Source organism: Sinocyclocheilus anshuiensis, unplaced genomic scaffold (assembly GCF_001515605.1).
Source record: "Sinocyclocheilus anshuiensis isolate Anshui unplaced genomic scaffold, SAMN03320099.WGS_v1.1 scaffold112, whole genome shotgun sequence".
In the NCBI taxonomy this organism is placed as follows: domain Eukaryota; kingdom Metazoa; phylum Chordata; class Actinopteri; order Cypriniformes; family Cyprinidae; genus Sinocyclocheilus; species Sinocyclocheilus anshuiensis.
Genome location: NW_015557175.1, coordinates 1,225,818 through 1,247,812, shown reverse-complemented (window position 1 = coordinate 1,247,812; position 21,995 = coordinate 1,225,818). Strand labels below are relative to the sequence as shown.

The 21,995-nt window shown below is 36.8% G+C and overlaps 1 protein-coding gene across 7 annotated transcripts in view; it reads right to left on the bottom strand.

The window, feature by feature from the left end:
* Positions 1–4,319: 4,319 nt before the first annotated feature.
* Positions 4,320–21,995, bottom strand: part of LOC107678435 (KAT8 regulatory NSL complex subunit 3) — a 37,372-nt gene continuing 19,696 nt past the window's right edge. For 3 of the 7 annotated variants that reach the window (XM_016473700.1, XM_016473703.1, XM_016473704.1), the window contains 4 exons: positions 20,294–20,382; positions 19,985–20,195; positions 14,867–14,979; positions 14,008–14,226 (listed from right to left, as the gene is read on the bottom strand). In XM_016473700.1, coding sequence (XP_016329186.1) covers positions 14,191–14,226; positions 14,867–14,979; positions 19,985–20,195; positions 20,294–20,382 — 449 coding nt within the window. In that variant the 3' untranslated portion in view covers positions 14,008–14,190. Of the gene's footprint in view, positions 5,143–14,007; positions 14,227–14,866; positions 14,980–19,404; positions 20,196–20,293; positions 20,383–21,995 lie in introns of those variants that run through there. The other 4 variants (XM_016473701.1, XM_016473702.1, XM_016473706.1 and 1 more) reach the window with 4 other exon arrangements.

The window sequence follows — 21,995 nt, the reverse complement described above, 5'->3', positions numbered from 1 at the left end:
TATATATATATAATAAACTCTCTGTAACCATCGATTTTGTAGTGAAATATGGTGTACTACATTTCTGTCTGCCTCTTTTCTTTCTATTAAAGGGGAATTCCATATCTGTTACCCTCAGAGCCATTATAACACTCATCTGTGGAGTGGAATAGTGGAAATCCCCTCGCCTATGTATGTAATGATGATGTGCAGCTTAACATCTGACCCACACTGAATCACAGTTTGTATGGAACTGATACATGAGATCACAGATGACATTATGTTCCCATCAAATTATTGTTAAAGATGCCAAAAAATGAAATAAGTCTTTAGTCACTTCCTTTCTATACACAAATTCATCATAATGATACTCAAAGGAAAATCCCTCCTGCATTTGACTCCATGTCAAGTAGAGGGAATTTTAAGTTAACCAAGTTTAAGGATGTCTTCCACTCCGTTTATTGTTCACCTTGTCATAGACTTTACATTGACATAAATGCTCACAACAGCAAGGTCATGGTTTTGAAAATTTTATATGTCTCTTATACACACAAAAAAGCATTTGCCAAATGCAAATAAATTGATATTCTACTACATACACTGGACTCAACTGCATATGTTTAGTGGCGTATCTTTGCCCCTCTGAAACCAATATAATCAAGCAACTGATATTTTATTAGAATATATTGAGTGCTTTGGTAGCCTATGTATCAAAATGTATCAATCAATTTGTCAGTCAATGTAGCCAAATTGCTGTTATTTTAATGTAATATTTTGCTATCTTAATACACAGGACAACAGATTCTATTTCTACGTCGTCATTGGCTGACAAATCAATGTCAGCCAATCAATATCAGTGTTCCATGAAAGTTGCTAAATTTGAGTTTGATTATCATTTTTGCGTGACTTTAGTAGCTACAGTGACAGCTGATAATTTACCTCAGATCTTGAAAATATCTTAAATAAATTAATGAAAAGAACAAGAACGACTGCAAGAGACAAAAGGAAACGATGGGAACGATAGGATACCGGCAGTAGGTGGCGGCAAGTCAATAGAATTGTGTTGATGAATGAGTCATTGAGTCATTCATTCAAGCGATTCGTTCAAAATGCTGATTCGTTCAAGAGCAAACCAAATGAGTCATTGAACCATTCATTTAAACGATTCATTCAAAGACCCGGATTCATTCAGGAACGAAACACCACACTGTGCGCCTGTGCTTGGAGTCAAATAAAACAGGCCGTTTTGTGTCTAAAATGAAATCAACTTATACTCATTATTTATGAAATAGTGATGCAAAGTCCGATACATAGAAGTGCATTCCAAAAAAAACTTTTTTTGACCCCTACACCCTTCATCCGTTCGAAGCTCTTACTCCGGAGGGTAAACCCTTTGAAGGGATTAGGGATGAGCTCTTCCGAATGGAACACGGGGCCAGTTTATCCATTTTTAAGGTGCCTGGGAGGAGACGTTAAGTTCACTTAGTTTTGTCGTGGTGACGAGAAATGGATGTTGTTCCCTCAACATAGAATCTCGAGGCCACGACTTTACATCACGTCATATTATCACGTTCCCACGAGTTAGTATGTCGTGGCCACGACAAAACTAAGTGAACCGAACATGTCCCCTCTTGGTCACCATAATTTTCTACCCCTGAATGTAAAAACGGAAAATAAAGGCAATTCTTTTTTTATTTTTTTTTTTTTTGAAAAATGGTGTTCATGTATGTTTTCAATATTAAATTTAAAAAAATGAATGAACACAACGTAACACGCATTTGTGTGCTTCTTAGGTTTTCTACCAACTTTGATTATTTCATAAAATGTATGTATACATTTTATGAATATATATAAAAATAAATATATATATATATATATATATATAATGAAGTTTTTCCACAGCCATTACAGTGGTGAACATTTTTAGTTAGTAGAATAAAGAATAGGGAAACCATTTGATCGTAACTGTTTGAGTGCCTGACCTGATTGTTCATATCGAAACAAGTGAAGGGCTTGATTTCTGGGAAAATAGTGGTTACAAAGTCTTGCAAACATTTCATCACAATTTCAACGAGTAAGTGTCAGTGACTTCAAGGATGTGGAAAGACGTGTTTTCTGTGACTTCCCACTTTGAGTCAATGTTTGGACAATAACCCAACTTGACATAAACAGTTATTTTTTGTGATTATAGTCAAGTATTTATATCCTGTTTGATGTGAGTGAGAGGTTAAAGCAAGGGAATTATTTGTATTACTGTTCTGAAAGATTTTTACGTTGCTCATATTTGCACCTCAAGATTTAATTTACTTAAGTTTCATCTTTATCCTTCAGGTGGAAATGTCTTGTCTAGAAAGCTCCCTTAGTCTGCGGCTGACAGATTGTGTACGAACTGCAGCAATTTTGAGATTAAAACCATTTTTATGTCATACATCAAATTTCATTATGCAAATCCTTCACTGGAAACACGACTGGGAATTCTTTGGAAAGTGTAAAAGTGTAATTTTAATGTACACAATCCTGGAAATAATATTAAAAGACCTGGATAAAACCTGGATTTATTATTCTCGGAAGAGAAACATTGCAGTTGTGTGTCCTGATAATCCAGGAATGCCCTCCAGGCATACTGTATTGAGAGACTGGAAATGAAACAATGACACCATTATATCATATCCTTTCAATTTATTTAAGAGGGACATGATGGAAAACCAGGACAGGTAGTTTTAATAGTAGCATGCCCATGGGAACTTGTGGACTGAAGACAAGAGATGGGAGGAACAGGAAAATGTAGGGACGATGGGCTGGACGATCACCCAGAACACCCCAGCAACCGTCCAAAATACCCTAGCAACCACCTAGGAATCACACAGAACACCCTACGAATGACGTTTTTAACTGGGCCACAAAGGAGTCCTTTGGTCCACACAAAATGTTTGGGGAAAAGACATGACTTTTTTTTTTTTTGCATGATCAAAATTACTTCACATATTATTTATGTTTTTAATACATTTACCAAATTTGATATTATTATTATTCCAGTTTCAGACATGAGATTAATCAGAACTATTTTACACTGACATCCTTAGTTTTAAATAATAATAAAACATAAAAAAAAAATCATACATCTAACATTATTTGTGGATAGAAAATATACACTGTCAGTGTAATTAAGTAAATATTCAGTGGAAATATACAATATAAAAGCCAATTATTTAATATTTTAATAAAATTTTATATTTTATTGTACTGTCCTCATAATGTTAAACATTATGATTTTCTTACAACCCCCAAATAAGTTTTTACACATGAAATTATATGGCTGCCATAAAATTATTATTTATCCAGATTATTATTTTTTTATGTAAGAGCCGATGTGGACATTTATTTGTTTGTCATCTGCTTCCACTTAATTCAGCAGTATGATGTTGCAAACTGGTATTTGTTATCACATTATTTTCATTTATTATCATAATCGCAAACACACTGTAGTTTTACCGTTTACATCACTTTGTTATTCTTTTATAATATTAGAAAAAAAAACTGTAGATAATCAGAATAGGTGCTGGTAATTTTCTGTCAGGACATTAACCGTTAATTTTACAAACATTTCCTTTAACCCTAAAACAAAACACAATGCAATTTATAATTTATAAGGATTATAATGAATAATTCCTTTATATTAACACAGTATATTGGGACCTTATATACAGCTGAATCAGAAGTTCTACACATTCACATATGCACATTCACAAATAGCTTCTGCATTGGAAAAATAAGTTGGATAATATATTTGGGTGCTTGGTATCAAACGTTTTGACAACCTCTGCCCTGCAAGTTTCTTTCACATAAAACAGACATGCACTTTAGTCTGGGACTAGGCTTAAGCCTTGTCTGTGAAACCAGGGGTTTATGTATTGAGGACACAAACTGCTGCATTAAAGGGGTCATATGATGCAATTTCAATTTTTCCTTTCTATCTGCTTCGTCATGCCTAGAGCTGATCCGTGCTGGTTGCTGAGGAAATACTTCAACTTCGTGCTGTCGATCGCCGGATCGGCTTTCACCGTGGACGAAGCGGAGTCCAGCCCGGGGTCGTCACACGTGGTTGCCGCAGTCATCACAATATGGTAAGGGACGTAACATTTCCGTCAAACGCTTGAGGTATTCGGCCAATCACAATGCACTGGATAGCTGGCCAATCAGACCACACCTCGCTTTTCAGAACGATGAGCTTTGTAAAAATCGACGCATTTCAGAGGAGAAACAATAATGTACAGTATGTGGAAAATAATGTGTTTTTTGAACCTTAAACCGCAAAAACACATTTCATTACACCAAATAATGTTCTTTTTAGCAGCATCATATGACCCCTTTAATCCGTGTCTACCATTCCGCTTCATGCTTGTCAACCTCCACTAGTTTCCCTCATTAGGGGCAATAAAAACAGTCAGCAATCAAAACAATTGTGACTTAATCAGGCAGACACATTATTATCCCTGTTGGCATAATTATAACGGTTATTTGAAGGACAGCTATCCTGATGTCGTGAGGAAAGACTGAGGCATGATTAATCTAAAAGACAGTGGATATACAAAATGCTGGGGGGAAAATCAATTAAAAAAACTCTCATGTCGTCTTTTAAATATCTTGAATTTATTATCAGTATTTTGACAGTTTAATGATGCATTTTTCTCAGGCTCTTTATGGTTGTGAGGAAATAAAGCTCAGGCTCTGCTGGGGTCCTGTGCAACATTTTGAACACCAAACCTTTCTGGCAAAAATTAAACGAATCAGAAATTCTATATTGACAAAACATTTTTATGAAATAGATGGAAAGACTGTTAAAACTGTTAAGAATAATAACAGTGTATTTTCCAATAAATTACCCATGATGCTGTACAACCATATATAGTATAACAGAATAAGGGAAATAATAATAATAAACAAAATAGACAAATGAAGTGTAAAGTCAAGTTTTCAGTCCACGTGCAAGAAAGTGTCTATACATGGCGCTTTTGCAGGTTGTAAGGTAAATCAGCAGACTTTAAGACCGGGTTTCTTCATTTGATTCCTCTCGGTTCATCTGTTAATGCTTTTGGATGCTCATTGGATGTGTGACTGATGGCCATTTCAGCTTCATATCGTCCATTTCAGAGTTTCTGGTCACTGCAAGATAAAATACTGATTGAACACATGACCATAACTATATAATACAGTGCTCTGGATGAGTGATGTTCCAAAAGTGATCATATTTCTTACAATGACAAGGTTTTTTTTTTTTTAATGTAGGACTACTTACATTTTGGACACAGTATTCTTTTTTTTTTAGTTTTCCCTTTATTCAGTTCCACCACACAAAGGCACAAGGCAAACGTTGCACACACATCTCAAAGCATGCAAAACAGAACAACTACAGCAACAACAAAAAACGCAAAATGAATACAAACATATATATAAAAAATAAAATAAAATAAAAAATAACAGGATAAAAAAGTAATACAAGCATTAGGGCAGCTACATCAATTTGAAAAGCTTTAGAATTGTTATTGTTTTTATAAGCTTCTTATTTTGTGATCTCATATTAGAAAGGGTTTCAAAGTATATTTTAAGATCAGTGTTACAAAATGTAATATATGATGGTTTCTTTTGAATTACTTTTGACTTATGAATATAAAACTTTGCTAAGAAAATGAACAGATTAATAATGTAAATCTGTTTATCAGAAAAAGGTGGGTTTTGATCAAGTAAAATATCATGAGGTTCTAAATTAAGGGCTTTGTTTAATTTTTATGTTAGGTCTATTTTAAAGTCAACCCAAAATGAAATAGAAAAAGGGCAATAGAAAAATAAATGTTCAATATCTTCAACAGATATATTACAAAAGGTACATTTATCACAAACACTATGAATATATCTGCTAACAACTGCATTTACAGGATAACATCTGTGAATAATTTTGTAAAGTATTTATTTTACTTTATTATAAATTACATATTTATATGGTAACATCCAAATGCTGCGCCAAGATATACGAGGTTTAAGCCATTTTGATTTACATGGAGGATTGGATCCGACATTAAAGGAGTTTCTTATAAAACTGTTATTAAAATGTTTGTCAAAAAAGGAGAGACCATTTACAAAAAGTTGGAGATTTTGTAGGCTTGTATTATTAATATTTACATCAGAGAATTTGGTTAAAATTATTATGCCACTGGGAATAGCCTTAATTACTTTGTTAAATTATTTTTCATTTACACAAAAAGCCATATTTTGTAACAAAATTAGGGTAAGTGTATAATTGCCCATTCTTGTCAATAAGCATGTTTAAAATGAATATGTTATGCCGAACCCAATTCTCCACATACAATGACTTGTTATTATGAGTGATATTACCATTGTTCCATATAAAACACCTGCTAGGAGCAAAATTGTGTTTGTACAAAAGTGACCAGTAAAGCAATGCTTGTTTGTGATAATTGGCCAAAGCAATAGGAAGTTTACCAGTTATATCAGGACACTGCAACAAAAAAGTAATCCCCCAAGTTACATTTTTCGAATAAATGATATGGGACAATATTGAAAATACTTGTTTGATTTTTTTAAGTTTCAAAAGTTTTAATTTTTAAAAGTTGGTTGAAAATCGTAAAATTAAGAACATTTAACCCACCATCAGTTAGTTTGTTAATAAGGACACTTTTTTATTTTATGAGGTTTGTTTCTCCAGATGAAATTAAAGAGTATTTTATCCATTTGTGAGAATATATCCTTTGGGGCACTAAGTGAAGAAAGGAGATATGCTGCTCTCGAAAGACCTTCTGCCTTACTTAATAAAATTATTCCTTGAATAGAAAGATCTCTCGCCAACCATGAATTATACCTCTTTTGTATTTTTTTGATAACAGATATCAAATTTGAGTTGACATTTGCATCAGTATTTTTAGAGATTTTGATTCCCAAATAGTTTACCATGCTTTTAACAGGAATATTACATACAGTGGATAGGTACACGCTTAGATAGATTTCAATTCAATCCAGAGAATTTTGAAAAATTATTAATGATATTTAAAGCCAGAGGTACCTCAGAACTATCACCAAGAAAAATTGTTGTGTCATCAGCAAGTTGCGATATTTCAATGCGTCTTTCATGAATTGCAATACCTTTGAAGGAATGTTGATTTATCATATTACTTAAAACTTGAGCTACGACTTTTAGACACAGTATTGAGAGTCACTTTTGTCTGTTTTCAAAGGAAGCAAAAGCAATCAGCTGTTGCGTTTCCTTTCCAAATGAATCTGTTTTTTTGAACAAACAGGCTGAGTGACTGATTCAATGACTCACTCACTAAAAACAATTGTTTCATTCTGAATGTTTTGATTTAAATGATTCATAAAACCAGTTCCCTACTGGCATAACAATGCATCTTGCTTTTTAATGTTTGTTTTTGTCTCTAATGCCCAATAAGGCCGCATTTGATTTATTTGAATACATTGAAAACAGTAATATTGTGAAATATTATTACAATTTAATTTGATGTGAAGCTGAATTTCCATCATCATTACTCCAGTCTTCAGTTTCACATGATCCTTCAGAAATCATTCTAAAGGCCAATTCACACCGCACAGACAAACACCAACAGACAAGTTGGCTCCTGGATTTAGAATTTAATGAAAAATAACTGTCATGTTCACACTGCCCCAACAGACACGGTCAAATAGGGATGAGCATATCGATCCTGAAGTATCAATATATCGATACTGATGCGAGTAGCGAAAGTATCCATACTCAAAAAATATCGATACTAAGGTGTGTTTTTTATCAGTGATTTTGTTTATTTAACAAAAAATTTAATGCGCACAATATGCATTGATTGAATTGTACGAATAGCCTGTAATAGCGAATAATTCTGCTCATCTGAACACACGTAAATGATGCAAGACAGAACCAATCAATCACAGAGAGCGTTCACTCACTGCTGGCAGTGCATTCAAACAGGGCTGCGTTTTCAAAAATTATCAAAAGAAACCATTGATGCTTTTGGGAAATGCAGCCCAGAACAATGCTTATCGAGGACAGAAAAAAAAACATATATGTTTGAGTTATTTCACAATAAACAAATTGAAATTGTGGCCTATAGTTTGTGCAATTACATTTAGTTAAATTTAATGTTAAAAGTTCATATTGATCATGTTCTATTCTGTAATGTTAGTATAAATGTCAGAATAAAAAGGTTGCATTTTCTGCATGCAACAGCCTGTCACTGGCAGTCCCTTACGAAAATTAACCATGGTTTTACTAAAGTGACCGTAGTTCAACTATAGTAATATAGTATTAACCTAATAAGTTGCAATTAAGGCATATTGTATGTTAAAATGCGTTTCAAATATAAAGTTAAGTAGCTATCATTACCCACTTTACTCTTAGTAATTTAATAAATTTCATAATTTAAAAGTTCAGTTTAGAAGTATCATATTGGTATTGATATCCACGATAATGGCCTTTAAAAGTATCTGTATCGTATCGAAAACAAATATAAGTGGTATCGCCCATCCCTACCAACAAACTTCGAGTCAGAGAGAATCAAGTAAGGGGGGGAGGGGGGTGATCCTGTAACCACAATCAAAATGTTACTGTTATTAATGTCTTTGCGTGTCACTCTTTGGCTGAAAAGATGGCAAATAAAACGAAAGAGGCTGTGGATGAAGCCGTGGTTGCTGCTATGAACGGGAAGATGGGACGCCTACTTGAATTTATGCAGATAACTGCAATGGGAAGATTTACAAAGTGTTTCGGTTTGTCCAGAAACCTGCCATTTTTAGGATAAATGGCTAAGCACACCCAGCACTTACACACAGTCATGCCTCATCGTCATGGCAATGGTTCGTGGCCTGGTCAGATTACGTCAGAATTTATCGCTTGTTGGAAAATCATTTCACACAGCTCAGACCTTCCACAACCCAAACAAACGCAGACTGAACATGTTCAGTCGGGTTAAAACAAACTTTGACCAACGGCAACAGATGCCAACAGGGGTAACACACTGATCCAACAAACTCTGACAGACTGTCTGTTGGTGTTTGTTGGCGTTTGTCTGTGCGGTGTAAATTGGCCTTAATATGCTGATTTGCTGCTCAAGAAATATTTCTGAATATTGTCAATGTTCAAAACAGTTGTGCTGCTTCAAATGTTTTGGAAACCATGATCATTTCTTTCAGGATTCTTTGATGAATAAAAAGTTTAAAAGAACAGCACTAATTTGTAATAGAAATGTTCTGTAACTATATGAATGTGTTGTATATAAATAGAATAATATAATTTTTGATATACTGTCAGTTTTAAAGAATTAATTTAATTCCGACTCAGCTTCCTTGTTTAAAGGAACTTCTGTTTCACTTTTACTCACATACTACTTCAACATATTAATGTGACAAACTCTGTTCTTTCTCCTGCGATCTGGAGTAGAAATGACATAATCCGTCTCACTCAACTTTTTCTCGACACTGTAGGGGCCAGCGAATCTAGCATGCAGTGCTGAGGACGGAACGGGGAGTAAAACAAGCACTTGATCACCAGGCTGGAAGTTGCGTTTAACAGACCTTTTATCAAATCTCGACTTCATTTTAGACTGAGTACGCACAAGATGAGCTTTAGCAATGTCACAGGCACTATGCAGTCGTTCACGGAAGTTACCGACATAATCTAACAGGTTGGTGGCAAGTGGAGTTTTTGATATCAGCTGTTCCTGAAGGAGTTTTAGGGGTCCGCGAACTGTGTGACCAAACACAAGTTCAGACGGACTGAACCCTAATGATTCCTGGACAGTTTCTCGGACAGCAAACAGCAACAAAGGCAGACCTTCTACCCAGTCTTTTCCTGTACTCACACAGTATGTACGGAGCATGGACTTGAGAGTCTGATGGAAACGTTCTAACGCCCCTTGCGACTCTGGGTGATAGGCGCTAGACATCTGATGAGAAACCCCCAACTGTTTCAAAACCTGAGCAAACAGCTTTGAGGTGAAGTTGGAGCCTTGGTCAGTTTGAATGACCTTCGGTAGTCCAAACATGGAGCAGAACTTGATGATCTCTTTGACTATGATGTTAGCTCTCAGGGAACGCAGTGGAACAGCTTCTGGGAACCGTGTGGCAGCACACATCAGCGTTAGAAGATACTGGTGTCCTGTTTTTGACTTGGGCAAGGGTCCAACACAATCTAAGATCAAGCGTTCAAATGTCTCATTCGTCACTGGTATAGGATGAAGAGGAGCGGAGGGAACAGTCTGGTTGGGTTTACCCGAGACTTGACAATCATGGCAAGCTCGGCAGTAACTCACTACACTGTTCCTCAATCCAGGCCAGAAGAAGTACTTTAAGATGCGCTTATAGGTCTTCGTGATACCAAGGTGACCAGACAAGGGATGCTCATGCGCCAGCTTCAGGACCTGGGGACGGTAAGCAGAAGGTAAGACAAGTTGATATGCAGCTAACACGTCACCATTCACTTGTGGTTGACATCGTCGCATGAGTACACCATCGTCCCAATAATATGTTTTGAATGACCTTCGGTAGTGCAAACATGGAGCAGAACTTTGACTATAATGTTAGCTCTCAGGGAACGCAGTGGAACAGCTTCTGGGAACTGTGTGGCAGCACACATCAGCATTAGAAGATACTGATGTTTTTGACTTGGGCAAGGGTCCAAAGCAATCTAAAATCAAGCGTTCAAATGGCTCATGCATCACTGGTATAGGATGAAGAGGAGCGGAGGCTGGTTGGGCTTACCTGAGACTTGACAATCATGGCAAGCTCGGCAGTAACTCACTACACTGTTCCTCAATCCAGGCCAGAAGAAGTACTTTAAGATGCGCTTATAGGTCTTCGTGATACCAAGGTGACCAGACAAGGAATGCTCATGCGCCAGCTTCAGGACCTGGGGACGGTAAGCAGAAGGTAAAACGAGTTGATGTGCAGCTAACACGTCGCCATTCACTTGTGGTCGCCATCGTCGCATGAGTACACCATCATCCCAATAATATGTAACTGGCCCACCTGGAGCTTTATCCAAACTGACAGCAGCATCCTCACAGAACAACAGTGATGGATCAGTTTTCTGAGCTGCAGCGAAGTCCTCCTTCCCAACTTTTAAGGAAGTTGCAGCTGAGTCAAAGTTCATCTTTTCACAAGAAGAGGAGATCTCAGGTTTAATGAACAGTGTGCATTCCGAAATGTCTGACACAGGGTTTATAAATGAGTCAGCGAGGTTCACAACATCATCCCACTTCCGGGACTGTGCTCGAGTAACCGCACAGGCGGGAAAAACAGCAGGGAAATGAGCAGCAACATCTGGCTGTCCTGTCACCTCAGGCTTATCCACCACAATAGGACAAGGGAACACTTTACCTCCAGCCAGGTCATTTCCCAGGATGACGCTTACGCCCTCCACCGGCAGTTCAGTCCTTACTCCAATCTGAGCCGGACCTGTGACTAGATCGGATTTCAAGAAGACAGTATGCAAAGGCACTTTAACACAACCTAGTTCAATCCCTCGAACTAGTACATCCGCACCAGAGTACGTTTCAGGTGAGAAAGGCAAGACTCCCGCTAAAATAAATGACTGCGCAGCCCCCGTATCTTGGAGAATGGATACTGGTCGGCCAGGTGAGTCAGCTGAAAGAGACACAAACCCAGCTAACAGGAAGGGTTTGTAGCTGGAACTCTGGAGCTGTGGAAAGGAGTAGTCAGAGACAGAACCAGCTTGAGCGGAAGCAACACTCTTGGACTTTTCAGCAGCAGACTTCTGTTTCCATGCTTTGCAGTTGGATATCAGGTGACCTGGATCTAAGCAGTAAAAGCAGACACGCTTGCGGCTTGAGCGATCCAGCATAGGTTTACCTTTCTCAGAGGAAAGAACAGGTGACATCACCCTCTCTGTCTGCTCATCTACAAAACTCTGGCGCCTAAACTGACGTGTAGAAGAGAATACTGACCGGTGTGAGAGTGTGAACTCATCCGCTAACACTGCAGCTTCAGAGAGTGATTTTATCTTCTGCACATTTAGGTGAACTACAATGTTCTCTGGAATACAATTTTTTAACTCTTCAAGCAAAATAAGTTCCTGCAGTTGATCAAGACTGGTAACTTTACTAGCCAAGCACCATTTTTCAAGTAGGGTTCTCTTTTCTCGTGCAAACTCAACAAAGGTTTTCAGCAGTAACACAGAGACAGAAAAGCACACAGCAGCACGTAACAACCAACAATATTATATAAATAAACACGGAACGTAACAGTATTAATAGTAGTAATAATAGTATTTGGTATTGACAAACTGTGTGTTCGTGATGGAGATTAGTTTCATTGTTCCGTCATTAGATCAGATGGCGACAAGAGAGTGTCTTTATAAGTGAGTCCGCAGTAAAGACTTTTATATTGAAACAGACTGAAACAAACAAGGAAGTTATTTTTACTTTCTACAACAGCTTGCAAGATGCAGTTAACAAACACACTGATCAGCGCTGTCATCAGAAATCATCCTTAACAGATGAAAGGACAGTACGACAAAGATATCGCTTTCCTCAGCGGACATTCAAACTCATGTTTTATTGTGAATATGAGATTGAGCTGAAGAATGAATGCTGGATCAGATGCAGGTAATCACACTCACTCAGTCAATCTCTCTCTCATAATACTCTACATATAATACAGAGAGCTTTTAATACAGTGATACAACAAGCTTTCAATGAAGCAACTCAACATTCCTTCGTTACTAAAGTTCTAAAGTGACGTTTTCGAATTAGGAACGGATCTTGAGCTCAGCTGTCAAACTGAGATTTGAATCTGTGGCGGAAGGAAGTAGTTCTGCACAAAAGAGGGTTTTAAAAGACACTCCTTGTGTCTTATTTACACACTCGTGCCGTCGAACTGTTGTATAAATGCAGTATATCAGTCAGTAAGTCTGTAAACGGGACGTTAAAGGCCGGAGACGCTGAAGACGAACGAAAATACTGCTCACTGTTCACGATGCTCAAAATATTGGAAGAAAATCTAAATATTGAATTAGGGATGGGGGTTTTATGAATGTATCTCTGAGGGGAACTGACTGTCTTCAGAAAAGTTTAGATGGTATTTTCTTTTCATCTTGCTTTTGTATTGTGCATACTAAAGTAGTATTTCTAGGCGCCGTGCTGCTTTGTTTACAGCAGTAACCAAGGAGACGCAGTATCTGCGGTTCCAGAAGTGCCTCCTGCTGTCAGAGAGTGAATCTGCGTCTCATTCAGTCTGTCTGCTGTTTCTGTTTGAAATTACATCGAATTTAATATAATTTAAATCAGAAACTGCAGCAACTTTGTTTGGATTGTGATTAAAATGCAGTGGTTTCCTCTCATTTTAAATGGCTAGAGTTCGTCCTGTAATAGAGCAAAAAACATCTTGTTCATGTAGTCATATTTTCATTCTATCTTATCTCTTGTTTAAAAAATAAAATAAAATGAATATTAACAATTCGGTATCAGAGTCAGCCCATTTGCTTGCAAAAAATGGCCATGAAAAATCAAGATTGGCGCATCTCTACTGAATTTTGACAGTCAGTGTGAACATTGATGTGTTTCCCAATGTTCTATCCAATGGTGAACATTAAGAGAAGTATTTCAGTAATTCAGTAACTTGTTAACTAATAATTTTGATTATAGTCAAAAGTAGGCTATTAGTACTTCTGTACCAAGTCGATACTGAAATTTTAAAAACATAACAAAACCAGCCGTTCTGCAGCACTGGTAGAACTAAGTACAGACTCAATTCAGAACTCGCTCATATTTATTTCACTTTCCGTGAACAGTGATATGCAATGGCCAATCAGAGGTGTTTTTGTCAGAATCAGCTCATTTTTCACTTGACCATTTTAAAAACTTAATTGAAAAATATTTTAAGAATACAAGTCAATATTTTAAAATATCATATATATTTTTGTTAATATTATTATTAGCATTAATAATGAACTGATTTTTTTTGTTAAATATAGTACTTTTTTTTTTTCTTTGCTTTTTTTTTGCTATGGTACTGATAATGGTTTTGAAAATCATTTGTTCTAATGTATAGCCTAATTAAGAGCTCATATTAAAGAGCTGATTTTATAGGTAAGTCATGGCCATAAACTGTGTTTTTAAAGACTTGAAGAGAGGAATTACTTTAGAGCGTGATCCTTGTCTTTTATTCCAGCTGTAATTAAATTAAAAATGTCCTGGAAAAGTCCTCGAAGTCCTGGAAAATGATCACAGAAAAAGAACCCTGTATGATATATACATTCATTCATTCATCTATTTATAATTCACTCATTCAGCGGTGACTATTATTCGTGTGATACTGCTAAAATACCCAGTGAAACATCTATACAAAGTTTACTGAGCTAAAAGTACGTAGTCAAGTCATAGACTCACAAGCATTCTTAAATGAACTAAACCATTACGAATACCTAAGCTGATCCAAAACAAAAATGACAAGCATATAATTACCTCTCTATATTATCTGTAAGTATTCTATATTATCTCTCTGCATGCTCAATGAGACTCAGAGCTCAATGTTACTACAGCAACGCTCCGACGACACCGCAGAGCGCCAAAGCAAGGAAACTAAATAAATAAATAAAAAATTAACAAAAATACATTTTGGGATAAAAAAAAAAAAACAACCCTAAACGGACTAATCAATGTTAATGGAAATCCTAAATGACTTTGATGAGCTCCTCTAATTTGTCGAGCGTGAGTCAAAGCAGAGGGAGGCCTGACGCCAGGGTGAAACGACCTACTGTCCTGTTTGGCTCTGGTTCTCAGAAAGCAGATGAAGTGAAGTAACAGACAGCCGTGCTTCGGCGTGTGTAGCTTCATTACGGCGGGTCACACACCTGGTTGTCCGGTGCGCTGTGAGCGGGCGCTGACATCCCCGTGTGGCTGAGAGCAGGAATCCTGCCGGGCTGCCCGCGCAGCGTCACCGTGATAGTGGTGGGAACTTTGAGTCCTGCAGACAACACACACACACACCTCCATGTTTCATGGGGACTTTCCATAGACATAATGATTTTTATACTGTACAAACTGTATTTTCTACCCTAACTCTACCCCTAAACACAATGCATACAGAAAACATTCGACACTTTCACATTTAAAAAATAAATAAAAAATAAAAAATTTGTAATTTATAAACTGTTTTCCTCATGAGGACCCTACAAGATCAAAATTGACTGGTATTACTATTCTTACTATTCTGACATAGGAAATACCAGGACTACGTGGACATGCACACACACACACACACACACACTGGTTTCAATGTTTTATGGGGACATTCCATAGACGTAATAACTTGTATACTGTTCAAACAGTAAACACAACCCTAACAGAAAATGTTCTGCATTTTTTTTTTTACATTTTCAAAAAACATCACTATTTATAAGCGGTTTTCCTCATGGGGACCTAAAAATGTACCCACAAGGTCAAAATTTCGGGTATTATTATACTTTTGGGTGCCCTCCAGGACCACACACACACATTACAGGAATCTCGTACTATGAAATATCTTAAAACAAAAAAAAAAATTTCTTTCCCCTAAATCTTATAAATACAGGTTGTTTGTAAACATGTAAGAATGTGAAATACTTATTAAAAAAAATAAATAAATGAGAAAAAATCATGCATCTTATTATTTGCTTATTAATTAGAATAAAACTGACAATGAGAGATCACCATACTTATATTTATATTTAAAATAATATTTGAAGTCTGTTATGTTTTGTCTATAACTTAATGTGATAAAGCACATTTACCATGAACAAGTAATGAATAAATTCATGTTTTACATATGAGGCAGGTGAATGCAACACATAGGAGCGACACAGGTGATAAAATCATAGAATTATTTCTTTTAAATTCACCTCCTATAAAGCCTATAGTCAAAACTAAAAAAACTTACATTTTTGTTTATTTAGGCATTTCATAGTTTATTTGCACTTTTATCTTGAGTCCCGACTCCTATGAAAGAGCGAAACAGGCCATTCTGTTCCCTAAAAATTGTGTGTATAAATCGTGTCCCAAACCAACTTTTTTCGCTACCAACTATTCTCCAGAGGTGGACAAAGTACACAACTCTATTACTGGAGTGAAAGTACAGATACTGCTGGTCAAACATCACTCCATTGCAAGTGAAAGTTGTAAAGACAGATTTTTACTTGAGTTAAAGTACAGAAGTACTTGCTTTTAAAAGTACAAAAAGTAAATTTCCTTTTTTGCGTCAATGCACTGTTTTATTATTGTTGTATATAATACTTGCAAAACCTTTTGGCTCTGAAGCAACTTGCAATACATTACACCTATTGAACACACTGACTAGCTTGTAGTATCTTTGGAATGCAGAGCTTTTAGAATGTTAAAAACCTATAGAACCTATAGAAACGAAACCAGTTGTTGTGAAATTGCTGTAAATACAGACTGATAAAAAAATCAAACCTGCTTTAAAACCCATCAACACAACTGAAGCTGTATAACTTTACAACAGCAACACTGCTTTAACAAGAAAGCAAAACAGCAATAATTATTTGACATCAAAACATTCAAAAATGCTTTCTAATCGCTCTCGAGGTACTTTAATGTCTTACACAGAAAGGTCTGTGCAGTGCTGCTTCAAGTCAAACAACTACTGTGTTTTGTTAAGAGACTCACAACAGTTCTTCTGTGGCTTTATAGGTAATATTTTCATTTACACAATTTTGCAAAATCAGACAATATTGTGTATAATATATACTACAATATTAACTTCTTATTGAATTGTTGTAAATAAATATCACATTTGCAACTGGTCAGTGTGCTGGGAAATCACTTCACATAACTCCACAAGAGTGATTAACTAATAGGCTGTCTTAAATAAATAAATATTAATAATAAAAAAAGTCACGTTTTAGAGAAGAAGAAAAAAATCACCCACTGACTTTCAAAGCAGCTACATACACTGAACAAAATTATAAATGCAACACTTTTGTTTTTGCCCCCATTTTTCATGAGCTGAACTCAAAGATCTAAGACTTTTTCTATGTACACAAAAGGCCTATTTCTCTCAAAAATATTGTTCACAAATCTGTCTAAATCTGTGTTAGTGAGCACTTCTCCTTTGCCTTGCCTCACGCAGTGCAACACATCTCCTTCGCATAGAGTTGATCAGGTTGTTGATTGTGGCCTGTGGGATGTTGGTCCACTCCTCTTCAATGCTGTGCGAAGTTGCTGGATATTAGCAGGAACTGGAACACACTGTCGTATACGCCGATCCAGAGCATGCCAAACGCAATATTTGAGAGAAATAGGCCTTTTGTGTACATAGAAAAAGTCTTAGATCTTTGAGTTCAGCTCATGAAAAATCGGGTCAAAAACAAAAGTGTTGCGTTTATAATTTTGTTCAGTGTAGTAAAGACTTTCTACTTCGAGGACCTTGATAGAAATGTAGTGGAGTGAAACGTACGATATTTGTCTTTCAGATGTAGTGAAGTTAAAGTCATACGTTTCTAGAAAAAATAATACTCAAGTACAGATACTTAAAAAGTGTACTTAAGTACAATAATCAAGTAAATGTACTTTGTTACTGTCCACCTCTGCTTTTGTCTCAAGTACTAATTGCAACAGCCTGCTATCAGTCTACACACTGAGCCAAAGCCAAAAGTTTAATAATAGCCTTTTTAAAATGACCTAATAATAATTAAAAATGCTAAAAAGTTCAGCTCCAAAAGTTTTAGCTCCACCAATATTGAAAGACTTACGAATCTCTGCTGATTTAATTATTTTAAAGCATTTAGTCCATCACATTTCAGCATTTGATCAAAAGATGGTACCACAGAGTATTTTACAGTGGGTTTTTTTTCTCCATGTTGTGTATAATAGATTTTGTAGACAAAAATCAAAGGTCACATACAAATGTCTGTAGGTTTGTGGGATGTGACTGCATTGTGATGAGGTGTCTGCTGGGGTGCGCCAAAAATCCTGCTGCATAATGAGTGCATGAAAAGCAACACCAGTGTACTATACAGTATACTGCATACTGCCTACTATTATATACTACATAAAGGGTACTATCACTATTAAAAATATGCAGTATACTATGTATATGCTATAATAATGCTGTCCATCTAAATGCCATTTAGTTTTCATTGTGAATCGTTAAAATGTCTTAAATCTTGTCAATCAGGTACATCACTAGCTGTTCAGATCAGAATTCTGCTTGCTGCACAGTATACACTGCTTAATAGAGCTGGATTTTTAACACAAATTTCACGATTCGATGTGATTCTCATTCACAAGCTTGCGATTCGATTCGATTCAAAATCTATTATTTTGGATATATATCAGGTACAGTACATGCCAAATTTTCTCAAGGAAAATTTGGAAAATTAGGAAAATCAACTAATGCTGTAAAATATACATGAGACGAGAGTCAGTTGGTACTACATTACTATAATAATGAAGGTTAAAATTGACTGATTTGTTAATTACACTTAATTAAGTTTTTAAAATAATAAAGTTACAATTACATAACATTTCTACTTCAATTAATTTGTTTGAAATATAAACATAATGGTGGCTGTTATAAAAACTTGATGGATTTATTCAAACATAAATTAAACATTGAAGAACGGTAAAATGTATAATATGCTATATGGTACATATATTTAGCAAAATGCCCCTCTCTACAGTTTATTTTTCTATCTGACTAATGAGTAGCTGAAACACAGATTGAGCGATTACATGAGACAGGATACGGCTTGTAAAGTTGTACTCTTTCTTTTAACTTACCTTCGGATGATTAGTCATGTTTATTTTGTGCTGAAACTGGTATTAATGTGGAGGACATCAGTTCACATGCGCCTCGCGCTGCTGCGTCTGTTGAACTGAGGTGCTACAGCAATCTGTCACTCCACATTAAACAGCGCCAAAACGGCATTTATTGTTTGAATACTGCAATACAATGAAAATAATTAGAAATCTGAGACTTTGTTTCATTTTAAAAGCACCAAAGCACAATGCTTATTGCGATTTATTGGATGGGAGGTGCCCTTCAATGTTCCGTCTATTAACTGAAAACAGGCTAGACTAATCGATTCTTGGGATTTAAGAATCGATATCGTTCTGTAAAATGAGAATCGATTAATATAGAGATATCGATATTTTTTACCCAGCCCTACTGCTTAACATTAAAAACTACAGAATATTAGCATACTGTATACAGTCTAGACTTACTATTGCATTTGACCAAACAACTATGGATTAATTATCCATAATTAGTTTTTTGGTTTTGTTATTTATTCGGAATGTATTTACATAATTTAAACTGCTGCAAAGAACACATGCATGCAGTTAGGAGATGAAAACAAAGCAGAATAATAATGACACAAAGAGGTAGGAAAAATGGTTTGCTGTTGGGGATTTAATGAATGTCTTTGTGAGTAGAGCAAGCCTTATGATTTCCAAACTCCTTATCCAAAAAAACAGGTAAACAAATAACAAAAACTGAGAACAGAAGCAAAATGAAAACAGAAAAATGGAACATAAACACAACAGCGAGGTGGTCACACTAAGCATGAATGTTTGGGAATTGATCATGACTGTTATTTTTACAGCACTGCCATATAAATATTCTGGTCCTCTGGACATAACAGCAGTTTGAGTTTAAGGTCGACCCCTAGGGCACTAAAATGAACAACTTGTGTAAAAGTACATTAGTTCGCAAGCTGAAAAACTCTTCAACGGAATCAGCCCGATATTGTAGAAGATCACCCAATAAAGCTCTTTACATGCATTAAAAAAAACGACAAAGTTTATGGTACATATTTACATGCTCAGCTGGATGTTTATTGATCTGTCAGAATGTTTATCAGCTTAGATGCTTCTCATGGACTCGACCTTTGACCTTACAGCTACTCTAGTCCCTACTCATTGCGGACGCCTCTGTTTGGATCGCTGTGTCATCAGCGGTGATGAGGACGTACCCGTGCTCTGACTGGCGACGTGGGCCAGTCCTGGCAGACTATGGGCTAGTTTGGCCAGGCCGCCGTTGGTGAGGAGATGGTGGATAGTTGTGGTTTTGGTCATCCCGGATCCTGTCGACACGACCGGCACCGCCCGCACTAGTGTGCCGCTGCCACCCGGGCTGAGCGAGCTCAACACCTGCCCCTGACACTGGGGCTTCGCTCCGCACACCTGAACACCACCACACACAGACAGGAGCGGTTCAGTGGGAATTATACATCAGGTTTATTATAAAGGAAGCAATAGAGATATTAGAGATGGGCCGGCACCTGTGTGGTGGAGGGGACGCCTGGTGATTTAGTGTTGATCTCCTGCAGACTGAGGCTGAGGCCCTGCAGCAGACTACTGGCAGAAGGAGCTAAACACACACACACACAAAGAGTCAGAGAGGATTCTTTGAATTTTTGGCCTATATCATTGTTTGCTGTGTATCACAATAATCCATCGTGTCATTGCGGTCATGTTTAGACGTACCGCTGTATCAGTGCCCTTATTTGCACATATGAAGAAGACATGATAATGTGTGCATACACGGTGCTGGTTCATGTTTAGAGCACGAGAGAATATGAAATATGTTCACAAAAACTTAAAACACGCTTGCTCCAGTCCAGATATGAACTACGATCCACGCAGTGAGTGTTGTTAAACTCATCACGGCGTTCAGAGCAGAAACGGCTCTCTCATGCGTGCTCCACATGTGGTTACATATTAAATATGTGTCATGTTAACCTGAAAGCGCAGAAGCTCTTTCATAAGATTTGAATTATCCGCTGTAAGATGACCTCATGCGTAACAGTGCATGATGGGATCATAAGAGTACATTCTCATGAATAATTCTGAGAAAAGCTGAGAAAAGCGACTCAATCTAAAAAAATGACTTAGATTTGTACTCTCCAGCCACGGCAGCCGATCACCACTCTAAATTAACGCATATACGCAACTTTTCCATTAATAATAGACAAAATGAGTGCTATTGTTGTTTTAACTGATGTGCAACCTGTACATACTGTATATGCTAACATCTCAAAAACTGTGTTTTAGGGTTTCATGACCCTTTAAACTAGGGGTGCTCCGATTGATCAGCTACCGATCACTATCGGCCGATAATCAAGTTGGGATGATTGATCGGCTACCGATCACTATTTGCCGATAATCACGTTGGGATGATTGATCGGCTACCGATCACTATTGGCCGATAATCAACAGAAGTATTACTATCTTTCAAAAAAAAAAAAGGACTTTTGAATAGTAAATGAGTTGAATGTGATGTTTAATTTTGTTGGAACAAGCTGATCTTGAAGTTAATAATAACTACATGTCATAAATGCAAGTTCATTGTTAAAACTAGTGCTGTGTTCGATACATCGATACGACGATGTATCGTCACAGAGATTTGACGATACGAGTATCGATGCAGCTGGCCCTGTATCGATATTGTGGCACGTGTGCAGCAGTAGACCGCGCTTAATTTGAATACAAGAACAATGTTTAAAATTGAGCAGAAAAGTGCGAGGTTTCTAAAAAATAATGAATAGAGAATAATATATAGGCTATAACTAGGTTTAATCTGGCCGCAGAGGAACACAACTGGGTTGCCTGATATAAAGAGACGTAATCCCCGAAACTTGCGTAATACGAAAATATCTGCTAAATGTGTACTTATCTTTACGCTGCCGTGAGAGGTTTGGCACGACATGCAGCGGCACCGTCTCAGTCTCTGTCCGGCGCGGGTGAAATAATTATATATTTCTTCATTAAATAGCTTATAAAATAATTTGAAAACCTTGTGTGAGACGTAATTTCATGAACAGCGTGAGTGAATCACCGCGCGCGCTCTCGCTGTCTCTCTCAAAATACATGGCTTCAAATCACCACACATCGCGTCTGTCTATAAGCGAGCTGCACGCTGCACAATTGACACAGGAATTGTCACTTGCACAATCGAGGCAGTGTCACATCGTCACTAAAGTT